Source organism: Epinephelus lanceolatus, chromosome 7, assembly GCF_041903045.1.
Source record: "Epinephelus lanceolatus isolate andai-2023 chromosome 7, ASM4190304v1, whole genome shotgun sequence".
NCBI lineage: Eukaryota > Metazoa > Chordata > Actinopteri > Perciformes > Serranidae > Epinephelus > Epinephelus lanceolatus.
This window is the reverse complement of record NC_135740.1, coordinates 41,418,863-41,435,460: the sequence shown is the minus strand read 5'-3', so window position 1 is coordinate 41,435,460 and position 16,598 is coordinate 41,418,863. Positions and strand designations below refer to the sequence as shown.

General features: G+C 41.2%; 2 protein-coding genes across 2 annotated transcripts; both read right to left on the bottom strand.

Annotated features, from left to right (window-relative positions):
* Positions 1-1,725: 1,725 nt before the first annotated feature.
* LOC117261317 (snRNA-activating protein complex subunit 1-like) lies at positions 1,726-3,132 on the bottom strand. Its single transcript, XM_033633690.2, has one exon. The coding sequence runs from the start codon at positions 2,988-2,990 to the stop codon at positions 1,872-1,874; it is 1,119 nt and encodes a 372-aa protein (XP_033489581.2). The 5' UTR covers positions 2,991-3,132; the 3' UTR covers positions 1,726-1,871.
* A 1,272-nt stretch (positions 3,133-4,404) lies between these two features.
* Positions 4,405-15,834, bottom strand: srp72 (signal recognition particle 72). Its single transcript, XM_033633861.2, has 19 exons — positions 15,699-15,834; positions 15,054-15,174; positions 14,176-14,296; positions 13,471-13,614; positions 13,038-13,149; positions 12,907-12,938; positions 12,345-12,469; positions 11,936-11,993; positions 11,702-11,833; positions 11,474-11,602; positions 9,896-9,968; positions 9,546-9,610; positions 9,287-9,382; positions 8,868-8,971; positions 7,697-7,774; positions 6,819-6,956; positions 6,628-6,665; positions 6,082-6,241; positions 4,405-5,482 (listed from the first exon to the last, which is right to left on the bottom strand). Exons 1-19 carry the CDS (start codon positions 15,796-15,798, stop codon positions 5,302-5,304), a joined length of 2,007 nt encoding a protein of 668 aa, XP_033489752.1. The 5' UTR covers positions 15,799-15,834; the 3' UTR covers positions 4,405-5,301.
* Between the last annotated feature and the right edge of the window lie 764 nt (positions 15,835-16,598).

The window sequence follows — 16,598 nt, the reverse complement described above, 5'->3', positions numbered from 1 at the left end:
AGCCCTTACACAGCCTGGAGGTGTGTTTGGGGTCATTGTCCTGTTGAAAAATAAATGATCGTCCAACTAAACGCAAACCGGATGGGATGGCATGTCGCTGCAGGATGCTGTGGTAGCCATGCTGGTTCAGTGTGCCTTCAATTTTGAATAAATCCCCAACAGTGTCACCAGCAAAACACCCCCACACCATCACACCTCCTCCTCCATGCTTCACAGTGGGAACCAGGCATGTGGAATCCATCCGTTCACCTTTTCTGCGTCTCCCAAAGACACGGTGGTTGGAACCAAAGATCTCAAATTTGGACTCATCAGACCAAAGCACAGATTTCCACTGGTCTAATGTCCATTCCTTGTGTTTCTTGGCCCAAACAAATCTCTTCTGCTTGTTGCCTCTCCTTAGCAGTGGTTTCCTAGCAGCTATTTGACCATGAAGGCCTGATTGGCGCAGTCTCCTCTTAACAGTTGTTCTAGAGATGGGTCTGCTGCTAGAACTCTGTGTGGCATTCATCTGGTCTCTGATCTGAGCTGCTGTTAACTTGCGATTTCTGAGGCTGGTGACTCGGATGAACTTATCCTCAGAAGCAGAGGTGACTCTTGGTCTTCCTTTCCTGGGTCGGTCCTCATGTGTGCCAGTTTCGTTGTAGCGCTTGATGGTTTTTGCGACTCCACTTGGGGACACATTTAAAGTTTTTGCAATTTTCCGGACTGACTGACCTTCATTTCTTAAAGTAATGATGGCCACTCGTTTTTCTTTAGCTAGCTGATTGGTTCTTGCCATAATATGAATTTTAACAGTTGTCCAATAGGGCTGTCGGCTGTGTATTAACCTGACTTCTGCACAACACAACTGATGGTCCCAACCCCATTGATAAAGCAAGAAATTCCACTAATTAACCCTGATAAGGCACATCTGTGAAGTGGAAACCATTTCAGGTGACTACCTCTTGAAGCTCATGGAGAGAATGCCAAGAGTGTGCAAAGCAGTAATCAGAGCAAAGGGTGGCTATTTTGAAGAAACTAGAATATAAAACATGTTTTCAGTTATTTCACCTTTTTTTGTTAAGTACATAACTCCACATGTGTTCATTCATAGTTTTGATGCCTTCAGTGAGAATCTACAATGTAAATAGTCATGAAAATAAAGAAAACACATTGAATGAGAAGGTGTGTCCAAACTTTTGGCCTGTACTGTATATATGTATATTTGCTTAAAAAAAGGGATTTCATTGAATTTTGAGTAGATTATTTCTTGTAAATATTACTTCTGAGATGAGTGTTCCTCATATATTTAAACTTTTTGTACGATTCTATATCATATATTGTTCATTTTTAACAATCATACATAATTAAGCTTCTTTTTTTGACAAATTCAGTGTTATCTTGATGCTTTTGATTGTCTGAGCTGTGGACTTTTCTGATGCAGTTTGAGGCTGTTTGGCAGAGAGTTAAGGCTCTGTAAATACACCTTGTGTTCAAGTCTATATCCTGCCCTAATCCTGTCAGAATTAAGTTTATATCTAAATTGTAAAAATTAACAATTTCATTTATTTTTCTTCACAGACACGCATGAAATGATGATAAAGTCCCACTGTGTATTTTTTAACAAGTTTTCTTACACCCTTTAAAACCAAGATGTCCTAGGTTGGGAACCAGTGGTATGGATTTAGAGGCCAGAAGTCAGTGAAAACAAGAGGATGAGGCAATTATTCACTATATTTATTAACAGATTACATGATTCCAGTTAAACAACAAGTGCATAATGAATGAAAATCAACTAAAATCCAAATGTTTTTCTAAATGAATAAACTTTAACCTGAAGAACAAAAACAACAGGACAGAACTTCTTTAGCTAAAAGTCCTCCGTCCTCCCATCATGGTTTGAAAGGTGCAGTCTGGTTGGTCCTCTTCACTGGGACCCTCTCCTGCTGCTCAGGAGCACTCAGGAGCCAGGCCTGGAGCTGGCTCTCCTCCTGCGGCACCCCAAGACTCATCCAGGTCCGAGCCCGCAGAGAGGGAACCTTCTTTCGCCGCCGACCTGCAGTCTCCTGGACTAGCTCGGCCCCTGAGCTGCAGGACTCCACTGTCTCGGCCTGTCGGTGCCTCCTGGACTTGGACGGCTCCTGGAAGTTGCTGTAGCTCTTCTGCTTGATGGAGGACAGGAGTCTGGCTCTGCTGCGGCTGGACTCAGTTGGCTTCTCCTCCTCTTCCTCCTCCTCCTCTTCATCTTCTTCCTCCTCCTCACCATCATCATCACAAGACTTCTTGTGTTTTTTAGCTTTTTTGAAAGTCTTATGCTGCCACATGATGAACTCAGTCATGGAGTCTTTCAGGCTGGCGGCAAACCCTCGATGGGTCATGGTGGCCTTGCAGCTGACCTCTGCTGTGGCCTCCTTCATCTTCTCATACTGGCTCTGGATGTTGGTCAGCTCCTCCAGGATGTCTGCTGAGAGGAGCTCCTGGATGGCTGTGCACCTCCCGAGAAACTCTGCACACACAGGCTGCTTCTTCGGCTTCCTGTGCTTGTGGAAGCTGAGGAAATGTGGCATGGCGGTGTAGTGTATGGCTTTGGTTGCAACAAGCTTTTCATAGATGTAAACGATGTCCTGATGCCCAGAGTCCACAGAGTCCTTCACAAACTTTTGAATCACAGCCCAGTCCTTCAGAGCGAGTCTAATCTTCACAGGCGGAGCAGCAAGTTGTGTGTGGTACAAACCAAACATCAGATACAGGCCTCCAACTCGGATCTGGTAGCTGTACGGAGGCAGGAAGTACTTCACGGCTGTGGCCAGTGCCAATCTGCAGAATCTCTTCATCTCAGCTATACTGATGATCCCTGTGAAGACATCAGAGAAGCCCATCTCCCTCCAGATGGCTGAAAACACATCGTACCTGATGGAGTCGGTCTGCTGGAAACGAGCCAGGAGTTCCTCCACATCTTCTGTCAGAGGCTGGTAGAAGAAATCAGCGTAAGTAGGCGGCGTACGAGACATCCTGTCCACAAGACGATAACCACAACAGGTAACACTGAAACTCTCAGACTGTCTGTCAGATGTCTGAAGGAGCTCTGAGCAGAGTCAAAGCAGGTGAAGCTCATCTTTGGCAAATTACCTGCCCACGAGTGGAGGGAGTCAATTAACCATCAGGTGTGGTATTAAAGGGACAGTTCACCCCAAAATAAAAAAATACGTATTTTTACTCTTACCTGTGGTGCCTCTTATCAATCAAGATTTACTTTGTTTGAGTTGAACTACACCTCGCCTAGAAAGTGAATGAGATCACGGGCAGTGACAAAAACCAGCAGTCAGGTCAGAGGGCCTTTCCCAAACCATCCCATACACTCTCTCCCTACACGCGTCCACTCCATATCGCTCATGCCAAGTGTCCACCACATTGAGTGCCGTCCCAAACCAACTAGTGAGGAGTGGAAGTGAGATATAAAGCCCTCCGACAGGAGCCTGCACTGATGCTGACTTACTGACCACGTGCAACTCAGAACTGTGTGCGTCATGGAGCAACTTTACAAGAAATGATCCAAAAAAGCAAGAAAGTAGTAAAAGTTGCAGGAAAATTTCTTGACAATTTTTTTCTGTAATGTAATTTAAAAAAAAAAAATACAATTATTATAATTATAAATACATTTTTCTGGGCATTTTTTCCTAGTTTTAAGATAATTTTCTGATAATTTCCCCCATTTTTCTTTTTCAGGATACTTTTCTGGTCACATTTTTACTAGTTTCTTGCAATTTGCAGGACATTTCTTGCCAAGTTGCTTGTCGCCTTTTTAGAACATTTTCAAAAGATACCAAAGCAACTCAGGTTTCAAAGTGAAAGGCGTCTGAATGCAGCACAAGAAAACTGATCTCTTCAGGATTCAAAAGAATTCATTCATCACTAAATTAAACTTACATAATTAACTGTTTGAGATTGAAAACGTGGAGATGTATTGTGACATAAATTGTGATTTGAAAATCAGAAAGTGAAACACAAAGGTTAACACTGCTGTGACGTGCCTATTGTCAGTATACAGTACAGGATATGGTATTAGTTTAAAAAAAACCCGTTATATTTTAACTGGAAATCATGTGAGTGAAATATATCAAATAATAGCAGTCTACTGTGAGACCACCAGGGGGCTCCAAATGTTTCACAGAAATACTGCCTGATCCAGAAAACCTCTTGATTAAAACATAACCTGGCAAGTATTTATGTAAAAACCTATCTTGCAAAATTAAAAAACAAACAAAAAAACCCATAAATCATTTTTAAAAATCTAAATAAGTGGATGAAATTCAGTTCAGCTGTAAAACAAAACAATGAAACAAAAAAAACCCTACTAAACTTATGACAATAAAAACCAGTAGCAGCCATCTAGTTAAATATTCAATGAAACACAATAGTCATGTGTTACTGTTAAGGGTTTTATTAAGACTTAACAAAAGGGGACACCTGTTCGACCTGTCTGGTCCTAAAACATGCGTCTGACAAAATTCAACAATTTAAATTCTTTAGTTTGAATTTAGACCAACACAGGGATCCAAAAATAAATATCCTTTAACATCGCGTCTTTGTAGCTGATTGAAAGTAAAGGGACAATTTAAGGAAACATGAAGCAAACAGCCAGAGTGTGATGTCATAATACTCAGACCAGAGAAACATTAAGGACAACTCCCCCACAATTGAACTTTAAGTTACCAAACAAAGTTTGTTTTCATAACTGTGTGATTAACAATATTAATTAAAAATGAAAAGGCCCACTAAAATGTTTTTGATATCACATGATTTTAATGATTTAATTGAAACTTCATTAATTTGCTGTTAGCATGATAACCCCCCCCCCCAAAAAAAAAGTATTACCACATTTTATATTTGTTATAGACATTTACAGATGAATGAATTCAGTCTCATGGATGTCATTTTGATTTTAAAAACAAAGCACCAGGTAAGAGTAAAGAGAACGCTTTTTTCAATTCATCTGACCTTTAATGAAAAAAACATAACTGTAGTATTTTGCTCATTTTACTGCGACCTCAGAAGGTCACGAGTAAAAACAAAGTAAAAAAAACTTTAAGGATCTATCTGCTTCTGCAGAGCAACCAAAAGTTAATTTCAGTGGAACTGTCCTTTAAATTCTCTCTTCAGCTCTTTAAACATGACAAATTAAAGACAGACGAGCAGAGGGAGCTTTTGGTTTCACAGATTTTGGTGGTTGGCGGGGACAAAACTAAAACTTAACTTGAAACATAAAAAAGAGACACGAGTGTATCTCATGGCCCCTCTGCCTCACGTGTTGACTCCCTCCGACTACCAGCCTCCTTTGCCTCCCTTCTTCTTCTTCTGTGGTGCCTTCTTGCGTGTGGCCCCTGACGCTGCAGGTTTCTGCTGTCGTGGTGGGACCACGTTGCTGGCGGCGGCTGTAGATGAACCGGACGCAGACCCTGGTCTGGGGGAGGTAGGGGGGCTGCTGGCTGTCTTACTGGCGTCCCTGGAAACAGAGGAAGAGAAAAAGTCATATCAGGGAGTGTTCTAACATGTTGCACCTAAAATTTACTGCTAAACAATTTAAACAAGTTGAAATGTAATGTGTCGTGTGTGTATCTGTGCCCTGCAAGTACGTTAAACCAAAAGTTTATGACAAAATCACTTGACGACACCGACTCCCGTGTGCGCAGGGCAAGAGAGGAGAGGGAGAGACGCTGTGCTGCTGCCAGAGGAGCCGCTGAATGAGTTCCTTCTGAGCAGTAGGTCGCTAAAAGAATCTGGAGACAGGAGCCGTTGCTACCCTATTAAGCAGTGAGTTGACACTGCCTTACTCTCCTTGATGTAGAAGCCTTTCCGATGGTCGTACATATAAATTTCAACTTTGGCTCAGTCTGAGAATAATTTCTATTTTGGCTAAAACAACACACAAGTCCTTTCTTCTGCACAGCAGCTGGACACCTCCACTGAGGATCCACTGGCAGAGAAACAACACATGCTTCTCCTCCATTAGTGGAGTTGATTACTGGGTTTCAATTACAGGAAACTGCACCCAGACGACTCCACTCACAGGTGACGTGCACATGTATGAGATTCTGTACTCACAGCTCGGCTGAAGCTCCTGCCGTCGCTCCCTGTGTGCCTTTTCCTATCTGCTCCTTCTTCTTTCCCTTCTTCTTGCCTCTGTAGTAGGAGCGCTCCCTCATGGGCAGCCACCTCTCGGGGTCAGGGGTCGCTTTGGGGTCGTAGTTCTTGGGCAGTTTGCCTAAAAAATAAAGCCAGAGGGAGTCACTGAAGGGTGGCACTCAGCGCAGATGAGACAGAGCTGTGGTCAAGAACTATCTGTGTCTTACAAAAGAGGAAAATAAGCTTAATGACATTATTATAATTCATACTTGTGGCCCATAGAGGTCAGCAGTGTTCAGTTTACAATATACCCATTTCAAATATGAACAAAACAGTTTATTATCTTAAGAATGTCAGTGAGAAAGACTCCACTGCTGCAAGACAAACAACTCAAGAGGATATTGTTTAAGATACAATTAGAGACTGACCAGTAATTGTTTTACTTTAATCATAACAGCAAGCAGGAGCCATTTCTTTATTATTTTAAAAATAACCTGTCCCACAAATATTTGATTCATGTCATACCTCTCTTTTTCTTCTTCTTCTTTTTGATCTCGCCTTGGCTGTAAAGAAAATGCAGATATATTAGTTTAAAAGATGAAGTGTAACCACCTAAACTCATCCCTCCCACTCTGCTCATTAACATACTTTAAACAGAAAAACAACACATTTGTAAATGTAGAAAATGTTCTGAACATCAAGTAATGAGGGTTTACCTTTGTTCTTTGGGAAGGTTTTCTCCTGTGACCTTTGCAGCCTTTTTCCTGACGTACGTGGCTCCGTGCGAGTTCTCCAGCTCGTCCACGTCCACATTGAAGGCCATTGTGTCTGCGGACGGTAGGTGTTTGCTGAGGCTGCAGAGGAATGCTGAGGACGTAACGATTTTGAACTGGCTCTTTGAAAGTTCGCTTCACAGAAGCACCCTCATAAGGTCGTCTAAGAGTCCTAACCTTTGGGTTTTTGCATTAATTCTGTCAGGAGTGCAAAGCTGTACAAGAGTTTAAAGCATACAAGATAAAATTCAAACAAAATGACATCTGTTCTCCTGATCTCAGGTAGGTTTTTATGTTTCTATGGTGTATGCTTAATTTCTTCTGGACTATTATTGTAAGGCAGCAATACTCGTGCAGCTCCTGAGTCCAAGACAACTTCCTTTCAGTGACAATTATGTTAATCATATCGTACCACATCGTATCTTAGCCTAGCAATGTGTCAAAAACGTCCGTGGTGTGGTCCTCCAGGGCTGCAACTAACAGTTGTTGTTTTTTTTTTATTATGGATTACTCTGTCTACTATTTTCACAATTAAAATAAAATTGTTTTGACTATCAAATGTAAAAAAAAAAAAAGCCTCTTATAACTTCCCTACACCCAACATGGTGTCTTCATATTCCTTATTTTATAAGCTCATCAATCCAACACAACAAAGATTCTCATATATCACAAAAAAGGACAAACATTCCTCACATTTCAGAAGCTAAGATTAAAAAATATTTTCTCTTTTTGCTTGAAAAGGGCCTGAAACAATCAACTGAGCACAAACAGGTGCCAGTTACTAAAAACCAAATCATTTCAGCACTGGTCTGAAAGGATACGATTTGGCTTTATCCGTGTCCACCAGAGAGTACGCTGAGATGAGTTGTGCCAGTGTGTGGATGTCGTTGGTGTTTTGCCTGTATCAGGAAAAATAAAATAAAGTCAGCTTCATTGTTGTAAAAGAAGAAATTCCAACATCTGTCACGGTAAAAATGACCTCCTGACATCACACGACAAACACAGACTAACAGAATAAATGAAAATGTAATAGGACAGTTCAGATTTGTTTGAGGTACTTTTCCATGGCGGCTAGCCTGGAGAAACAAACAGGAGAACCACCATGGAAGCTAAGCAATGTCTGCTGTGGACGGGGGCAGCAACTCAATGTATTTTGGCCACCTTAAAAAATCATTATCAGTCTAAGTGTACCCTAAATTTGGAATATTTTCACAGCTTGCAATCACAGAGCTCTTTCCAACAGCAAACTAAAGCTCTTATATGCTCACTTCAAGGCCACCAGGCTCCTTTGACAAAAACAGTAATTTTACTTGCTGAACACAGGAGGTGCTGGTTTTTCGCTGCCTAAATCTGTTAGTTAGTTTGTGTATTGTGTGACCTCAGTGAATCTCGCACAGTAACACAAACTAACTAAGTGAATGAGGCAGCAGCAGACCAGCACCTCCTGTGTTAAGTGATGTTAAATTACTGTTTTTGTCAATGGAGTCTGGCTTTGAAGAGAACCAAACTGGGTAAGGACCGTTTGACAGCAAGGTGAATCTGTAAACATATTCTAAATATAGTTTACACCTAAAAGGCATATGGAATTTTTTAGGTGGATAAAATTCTTTTGTTGCTGCCCCGTCCACAGCGATACAACGCTTGGCTTCCGTGTCTGTTCTTCTGCCTGCTTCTCCAAACTAGAGTTGTGCTGACAGACATCTACAGTAGCTAATACACTGACTTCGAAAGATCTGAACTATCCCATAGTATCCCATAGTAAATAAATAAATGTTTTATCTCTACAATGAAGTTTTTTTCTTATTTTATAATTTGTCTGTTTTCTCTGCTCTGTAAGTGCATTGTAATGATGTTGGTTAAGAATGTATGAGCAACATGACATCATGCCGACAAGACTGATCAAACAAGCAGAATGAACAGCTGGGAGACAACCTCACTGTTCCCACCCCCACACATGTTAAACTTGAGAGTGTTATCAGGGCTGTAACTCACTTCCACAGCTGCTCCAGATCACTAATGGCTTCTTTTTTCCGTCCGTACTTCAGTTTGAAATTGGCAGCTTCTCGTACAAGGGCCAAGTGTGCAGCAGATCCGGGCTGTGGAGGAGGAAGGACGGGCCAATTACACAGCGGAAACAAATTCACCTATCAAAAACACTAGCTTGAGTTGGCTTGTCAGATCAAAGTATGACCCACAGCCTTGACTACAGCAGCATGTGTTTTACTAAATTTGTTACCAATCAAATACAGTGTGTTGCAGTGACACAGTGTTATGTTCCCTGAATGTTCTGTTGAGACATCTGGAGTTACTGTAGAGTGTTAGGGGTCACAGAGGACTCACTGGAGTCACAGAAGCATCACTTACTGTGCTAAACTAAAACAGATTTTAGTGAGATGAGAACAGACACAAACCTGTTCAGACTGGTAATGTCCAATAGCTTGTTTGAAAATGTCAATAGCGCTGTCAATGTCTTCTTCGTGGGAGTACATCGTTACCAGAGCTGAAATCTGAGGAGGAAATGACACAGTTTAGATAAATGGCAGTCGACTGAAGCTACATTAAAGAGTTCACACAGAAAGCAGGGTGCAATAACCACCAACCATCACTGTAAAGAGATGAGTATCAGCTGTGGGAAACTCCAGTTTAATACGGTTTTCATTTCAGACTTACCATCCCTGATTTGTGCTTAAACTCTTCGATGGACCTTAAAACATCACAAGCTTTTGTTACGTGACCTGAGGACAAAAAAAGAAGCTCTTTATTATTTCAGCTAAAGAGTACAAAAACACAAATGCAGCCAGTGACCTTGAAAAAGCCAATAAATCACCACAAGCTCATTAATAGAAAGAAACTTTAATTTTAGTTTGAACCACTCAGTTAAATAACAAAATATTTTTTTATGTGACAAAGATAGTTTATTATCTGTAGCTGGAACATCTTCAATTGGCATCCTGTCCTGTAAGACAGTCTGGTCTGTCTGAACACATTAAACTTTATTTAATGTACAAACATGCCGGTACCTTGTATTAAATAGAGTTGTGCCATTGTCAGTTTGATGCCAGACGCACTCTCTGGATGTTGGTCTGAGAATTGCTGGAAAACAACAGAATAGTCAGTTAGCATGATGCAAGAAAATCTAACTTACTGAATGCACACAAACTGTCAGAATAACTAAAATAAAATATTCTACAGAATCCTGCTCAGTAGATTACAGGTTTTCTACAGATTAAAGCAGGCTAGATCTAAGAGTTTTTTAATGCCACTCAGAATCAAATGTAAGACCAATTTACATGAACCAAAATTGGAAAAAACAAAAACACAAATCGACATCAATCACATGAGCTGAGGGACACTTTTGTCCCTAACACTTTTATTGTAACATGATGTTTGTATATATACCAGACGTCTGTTGGCAGGTTTTCTTGGTGATTTTGTGTTGCTCTCTCCGCATGTGTGATTCTGCTGCCTTGATTCCTATCATGCCAAGTTTCAAAAACTACAGCATAAAATACAACGAGAGGGACGCCGTCAAGGTGCGCACACGTTCCAGAGCGTCTATTTTTCAGGGTGTGACAGTTGCACCCTGAGATAACCAGAGTTCAACTTTTGGAACACAGTAGCATGCACCGCATGTCATGTGACGAGTAGTCTCGCTCACCAGACCTTTCTCAAGAAAAGAAAGGTCTGGCTGGGCCGACTCTCAATTTAAGATTGGAGAAAAAACGCCCCGGCTGCTTGTATTTCTTTCAACCGATCACAATCATTCTGGGCGGTGCCACAGCAACGGTGCTCTTGCAAAAATACTGCCGGGGGGAAACAGGTTTTGGTGTAACATGCCCACAAAAATATCACCTACAGGACGCGAACCATGGCAGAAAAATGGCTACATCCCCGCAAAAGTTAGTAAAGGACGTGTTGAAAACGGTTGAAAACTGCTACACAACCGGAGGTGGTAGGGCGGGACTTCAGCGGGTGGCTCGTTCCACCCAATGAGAGGCTGATCTATGCAGCAAACTTCTGCCCACTCAGACTATGTGACGAGGAACAACCAATCCTAGCCAGCAGATGCATTTCCTTTCTTTCGTAAATATCAGTCTGGTAAATATGACAAAGAAGTTGATCATTTTAGCGCAGGGCTGCCAGAGCTCTACATCTGTCCCACGGACGATATTTCTGGACTAACACACACTTACAAAACATCATCTGAAAGAAGATGAACTCTGCACTCGGGATTTCTGCTAAGTAGGCTATGATACGGTGTTGGTTATGGTCGCTTAGCAACCTCAGATGCAACTTGCCGCGCCCTTGAAAGTTGGTACAGAGTAAGCACAAGTTTAGCACCATGCGCCAGACCTCGCCTTTTCCAGGCGGTTGAAGATGCGGCATGTGTACCGCCCCGAAGCGTTGGACTGTCTGCTATGGTGATAGGACACTGAGGGTTGTTTGCAGCCTGTAATTGTGCTGCCCAGTTTAACTACATCTAAAGGCTTTGTCTATGTGCCTGTAACTGTAAAACCATTTGTTGGGAGAAAGGAAAGTTGGAGTACTCTGTATGTATGTTTTTATGACAAGTCAACAGCAGTGTTGTTCATTCCTACCTGGAGCAGCTCTATGGCCCTGCTGTGCTGCTTCTCTCTGCACAGCTGAGCAACCTGGATGAGGACCGGCCGCGGGTGACCCGGATTCTGAGACTGAAGACTGGATGACAGTTTCCTGCACTGGTCAGCCTGTTGACAGCAAACAGCAATGAGAATCATGATCAGTAATGAAATCTAAAACTCTCTCAAAAATCCTCTGCATGGTAATGATGACAGCTCTTTGTCTACCTGGTTAGTGTACATGGCCAGGAGGGCTTTGTTGAAGTCGATCGCCTGCAGCTGCTTCTTTGCCAGCTTGTATTCAACACCTTCAGCGTTCGTCAGTTTCACCTTCTTCTTTGAGTCAAACACGTTTTGGTCCTACGAAAACACACAGAGCTTTAATGAAAACACTTGATCCAGGTGAATTTTTTCTGTTGCCTTCATGATAAAATATTACAGTTGGTAAGATCATTCACTCACCTTGTTTATTGTAATGATATTGTTAGCAGTCACAGCAAGAAGCCCCACATCTGATGGCCTGCAAATCAAGAGTATGTTTGACATCTGCACTGTTTTCACACACCATGTTTCTGGTAAATGTGTATACTGTCAGTACTGTCACAACACAAATTCAAACTAGAAAACAACATTATTATTTCAACCTGTGCTACATCATTCTCATCTGCTTTTACAATAAGGGTGCTGTCAGACCTAGAGTTGTCTGTAAACAGACCGAGACCACCTTGGTCTCAGTCCGGTTGTTTTAGTGCACACCTGAGTGTGATTGCTGTGTCCACACCTGCCCAAACGAACTGCATTTAGGGGGCAAACGAACGAACAAACAGGGCAGGTGTGGAAGCACCCTAAATCTTATGAGCCGTGCACTCACTTGAGCTTGATGACCTGGTTGTACAGCTGCAGAGCCTCGTCTGTCCGACCTTGTAACTGCATGACGTACGCCATCTGAGAATGGATGACAGCCAGCTCTGACTCGATGTCCTCCTCAGTCACATCCTGTAAGACACAAACCAGCAATGACAGTGATTATCCTGGGAATAAAATGGAAACCAACAGCTGGGGAACATGGAGGAAATAAGACAAGGATGGATACTCTTGTATTTTTAGTTTAAGTGCTGTCCAGTGAGATGTAACTACACAACTAGTGTTCAGACACAAAAAACGTATTACTGACAGCAAGATTAATGCCTTCGATTATTGTTTGTGCCCTCTCCTTCTCCAGGCTTATCAAGTCCTAAAATGAGCAAAATATTTTGTCTGTACATTGTCAGAGTTTATATTTCATTATTTTCATCTCTGAAGCATCTTCCACTGACTTTCGGATGAAAATGTTACAGATTAAAACAGTCTGTTTCTTTGAAAACTGACGAGACTTAATGAAATAAATAAATGTTTGCGTAAATGTTTTAAGAAAAAAGAAAAGCAGCACTCACAGAATCGTCAGCCAACGAGACTCTGCAAAGCTCTGTGAAAGAAAACAATCAGTTAATGTCAAATCCAGAATATTGTACATTAAACAGCAACATGAAACAGGACAGAGAAGACAGAGCAAAGTGGAACTGACCTTCTGCTTGTCGTAGTTTATTGAGGGCCTCTGTAAGCTGTCCTTGGCCAATCAGAGCGCAGGCAGCATTGTAGCACAGCTCATACGTGGACTCAGGAAGACCCAGATCTTCCTGCAGAAGAAAACAGAACACATTATGTTAAAAAACATATAACACAATAAACGTACAGTAATCTGACTCCAGCTCTAGTAACCCTGAGCTGAGTGGCAGCTGAACTCCAGATTCATTTTACCCTATTTTGTTATGCTCAGCACAAAAGTGAGCGGAACTGCTGCAGACTTTAAACTTGCTTTGTGTACGGGAACACTTCTGAAATCTGTTTAAATTGCCCTTAAGGGGGGGAAACTGATTGAAGACTGAAACATAAAACATAATCCCGTTTATCAACACAGCGACACACAGCAGCATCAGAAAGCCAATAATTGTCCTTACCAATGGAGCTTCCTCCCACTGACTCATTGAAGCCACCACAGCAGCGAGGTTGGTCTTCCTCTCCTCCTCGTACTCATCCTGGGAGTTCCTGATCAGATCCGTGTAGACGGACTTACAGTCATCGTAGCGCTCCAGTCTGTACAACTGGACAATGAGAGGAGAGACGGCTCCAATCAGACGGAGTGTTTCACTGTCAAATCACTGTCCAAATGCTGTTTTGTACATTCTTGTGTTTCAAGGTCGCATGAACCCACACAGATCTCCGTTTCCCTGTGACCAACAAACTATTTACTGACAGCCTCTCACCCTCAACCAGAGCTACAGACATTACCCTCTGCCTCAACATTTTTGGGACTAGATACTATTCAATGTAAAATAAATAAATGAACGGCAGATTGATTACATGGAAAGGTTAGGGTAAGAATATAATGAGGTGGTTGCTTGGCAACAATAAAAAAGTGTAGCAGGCGTTTTTACTACTAGTGGCATTCAACTTTCAAAAAGTGTGCCTTGCAACTTGCAAAACCCTTCCTGTGTGATCGGGGCCTCACAGCTTACATCAGTCGTAACTCAAAGATCTTATAGATAAGCTGCGTGTTTCTGCACAATTCTTCTTCTTTACAATACTTTTTCTGTTCCTCTAAAGTCTCAAACAGAAACAAATCGAAAAGCATCCAGCAATAATATGTCTCTCTTCAGTCTTACCACTTGGCCGTAGAGCTCCTTCAGCTTGTCTGTTTGTTCAGGAGCACTCTCAATGGTCTTCAGGGCACTTTCCACTCTGTTCAGACGGTACTCACAGTACGCCTTCTCAAACACAACCTCACTGACACAGAAGAGAAATAAATATCATATTAACTGAGAGACAGGGCCAACAACAAGATATGTATAAAGTAATTTGTTAGCTTTATGAGTAAAGCATGATACAAGCATTACAAAAGTTTCATTCTTTATAACTGTTTAATAACAAAAGGCTTGGTTTTATATGTTCCCTTATACTGGCTTAGACCGGTATGTAAGTCATAGATAATTGGTAATTAATAATATATTCTAAGACAGATAGATATTTGTTGATTAACATTATATATTCACATGGGTTATTTTTGTGTGACAATGTGAAATGCTAATAAAAACTGTATATTTAGACACATCTATGTATAGATTTGTCATTATAAAGAAGCTGTCTGTTTCTTAACATTAAATGACTCATGGAGAAGGGCTGGGATTTAATAAGTTTATAATTCCACTCCTTTTTTAAATGCATTAATCAAAGTACCGACACACTGACAATTGCTTTTGTACTGTGTTTTTCATTATTTGTAAATATCACTTTCTGTTTGTTTTGTTTTTTTACATGTTCTAAATACATTTTTAATATTAATATCAACATATCAATATCAAGAAGATATTAGAGATTTTTAAGCATTTTTGCTTGATTAGACAAATAAAATAATTGTCTATCAAATCACTTTCCAACTGGTTAATCAGACAGTTGTTCCAGTGTTTATATTAATAATGCACGTTTACTATCAACACATGTGAGAGTTATAAACCAGTAAATAACCACATAGTTTGCTGATTACCTGCCGAGCAGCTTTGAGTGAGTGTTCATGACATTCAGCGCCTCTTTGAAGCTCCCATTCTGCACAAGACAAACTATCTTACAGTGGAGAGCCGTCACATCGTCTCTGTTCTCATGTAAAACTGCGACAGAAGAAAAACAAACACACGTTACATTAAAGTCACAGATGACAGCTACACACCGAGATACTACTGACTGCAAACAAGATCATTAAAAAGAAAAACAGTCGCTAAACGTTTCTAACGGTTTGCTGACAGCTGACTGAAACCTGTTTAGCTGCCGACCATGTTAAGTTAGCAGCAAGGCTAGGGACACGTCACTGATCAGGAGAGTACGGCGCATTTCTGGAGCAAAATACTGTTTAAATAATTCGCATAATACTAACACAATCCAGCTGGATTAGTAGCTTCAACACTAAAGTATGCACTCATGAGCATATGTTGAATATGTAAAGCTAACTCGGTGTTTGAGAGACCCGACAAGTAGCTGTCTAACTGCCGTTAGCTTAGCCACATGCTAACAGCTGGTCATGCAGCTGGCCCTAGCTTAGCCAGTGAGCTCCGCTGAACACATGCACCGTTTGTCGGCTGTCTCACCGGAGCTCCGGTCCCGATTCAGAGGAATGACGACAGACGTGAATACTTACTTTTAGTCAGAGCTTTCAGGGCTCTGGTAAAGTCTCCATTCTGCCCGCAACGGTTCACTTCGGTCCACAGAGAAGCCACCGAGACCCCTCCGCTCGCCATCTTCGCTGAATGGGCTCACGGAGTCACCGGAAGCAGAAGGTGTACACATCCGGGTTAGCCACAAGGAAATTTTATTTTTAATTTTAGTATTTATATTTATGTTTTATATTTTCCATGGTATATTTATTAAGTGTAAAATCTAGTCAGCGTGTGGTCAGTTATAAATATTAATTATAGCTGCTGCGCAGCGATGGGTCAGGTCCGGGCATTTTTAGGCAATTCTGAGCAACAAGCAGAAGAATTGGAAGACATTTAGGAATTTAGCAACACAATCTGCCTTTTGCATCAGCTGAGGCTTGAACTCACAACCTCTGTGACTAAGAATCAATTTCTGTCTCACTGAGCTAATTAGTCAGTGACAATTCATGTGTAGCTTCACAAACTGACTAAACCAGACGTGCAGGTTTAGCAGCCGTCCATGCATGGAAAAGCACATTTCAAACCACTGTAAAAAAAATTCAGTTATCGAATCAAAAATCTGAAAATACACATATTGCATCTAGACAGCATGGAGACTTTGGTAATTTGTTTGTAACAATGATTGATTTGCTCCATAAGTGTTTAAAATTACCATTTTTACATTGACTCCAATTGTTCACATTAGAGCAAAATTCAAAATGCTGTCAAAAATTCAGCTTTTGAGATAAAATTCTGAAATTTGCCACACATTATCTACCATGACTCTAGAATTTTGTCTTTTTTTCATGAACATTGAAGATTTATTTAGCAAGAATTTGCATGTATATGTTTACAGTACCATTTACAGTCAAACATTTTGATGCACTGTAGGCTCAATTTTT

Excerpts from the sequence above, each read along its gene's own strand:
- LOC117261317 (XM_033633690.2), bottom strand. The coding sequence starts at position 2,990 with ATGTCTCGTACGCCGCCTACTTACGCTGATTTCTTCTACCAGCCTCTG.
- srp72 (XM_033633861.2), bottom strand. The coding sequence starts at position 15,798 with ATGGCGAGCGGAGGGGTCTCGGTGGCTTCTCTGTGGACCGAAGTGAAC. Across the intron at positions 13,150-13,470 it reads AGTGGGAGGAAGCTCCATTG|GAAGATCTGGGTCTTCCTGA; the intron begins GTAAGGACAATT and ends TTTCTTCTGCAG. Across the intron at positions 9,969-11,473 it reads GGGCCATAGAGCTGCTCCAG|CAATTCTCAGACCAACATCC; the intron begins GTAGGAATGAAC and ends GTTGTTTTCCAG.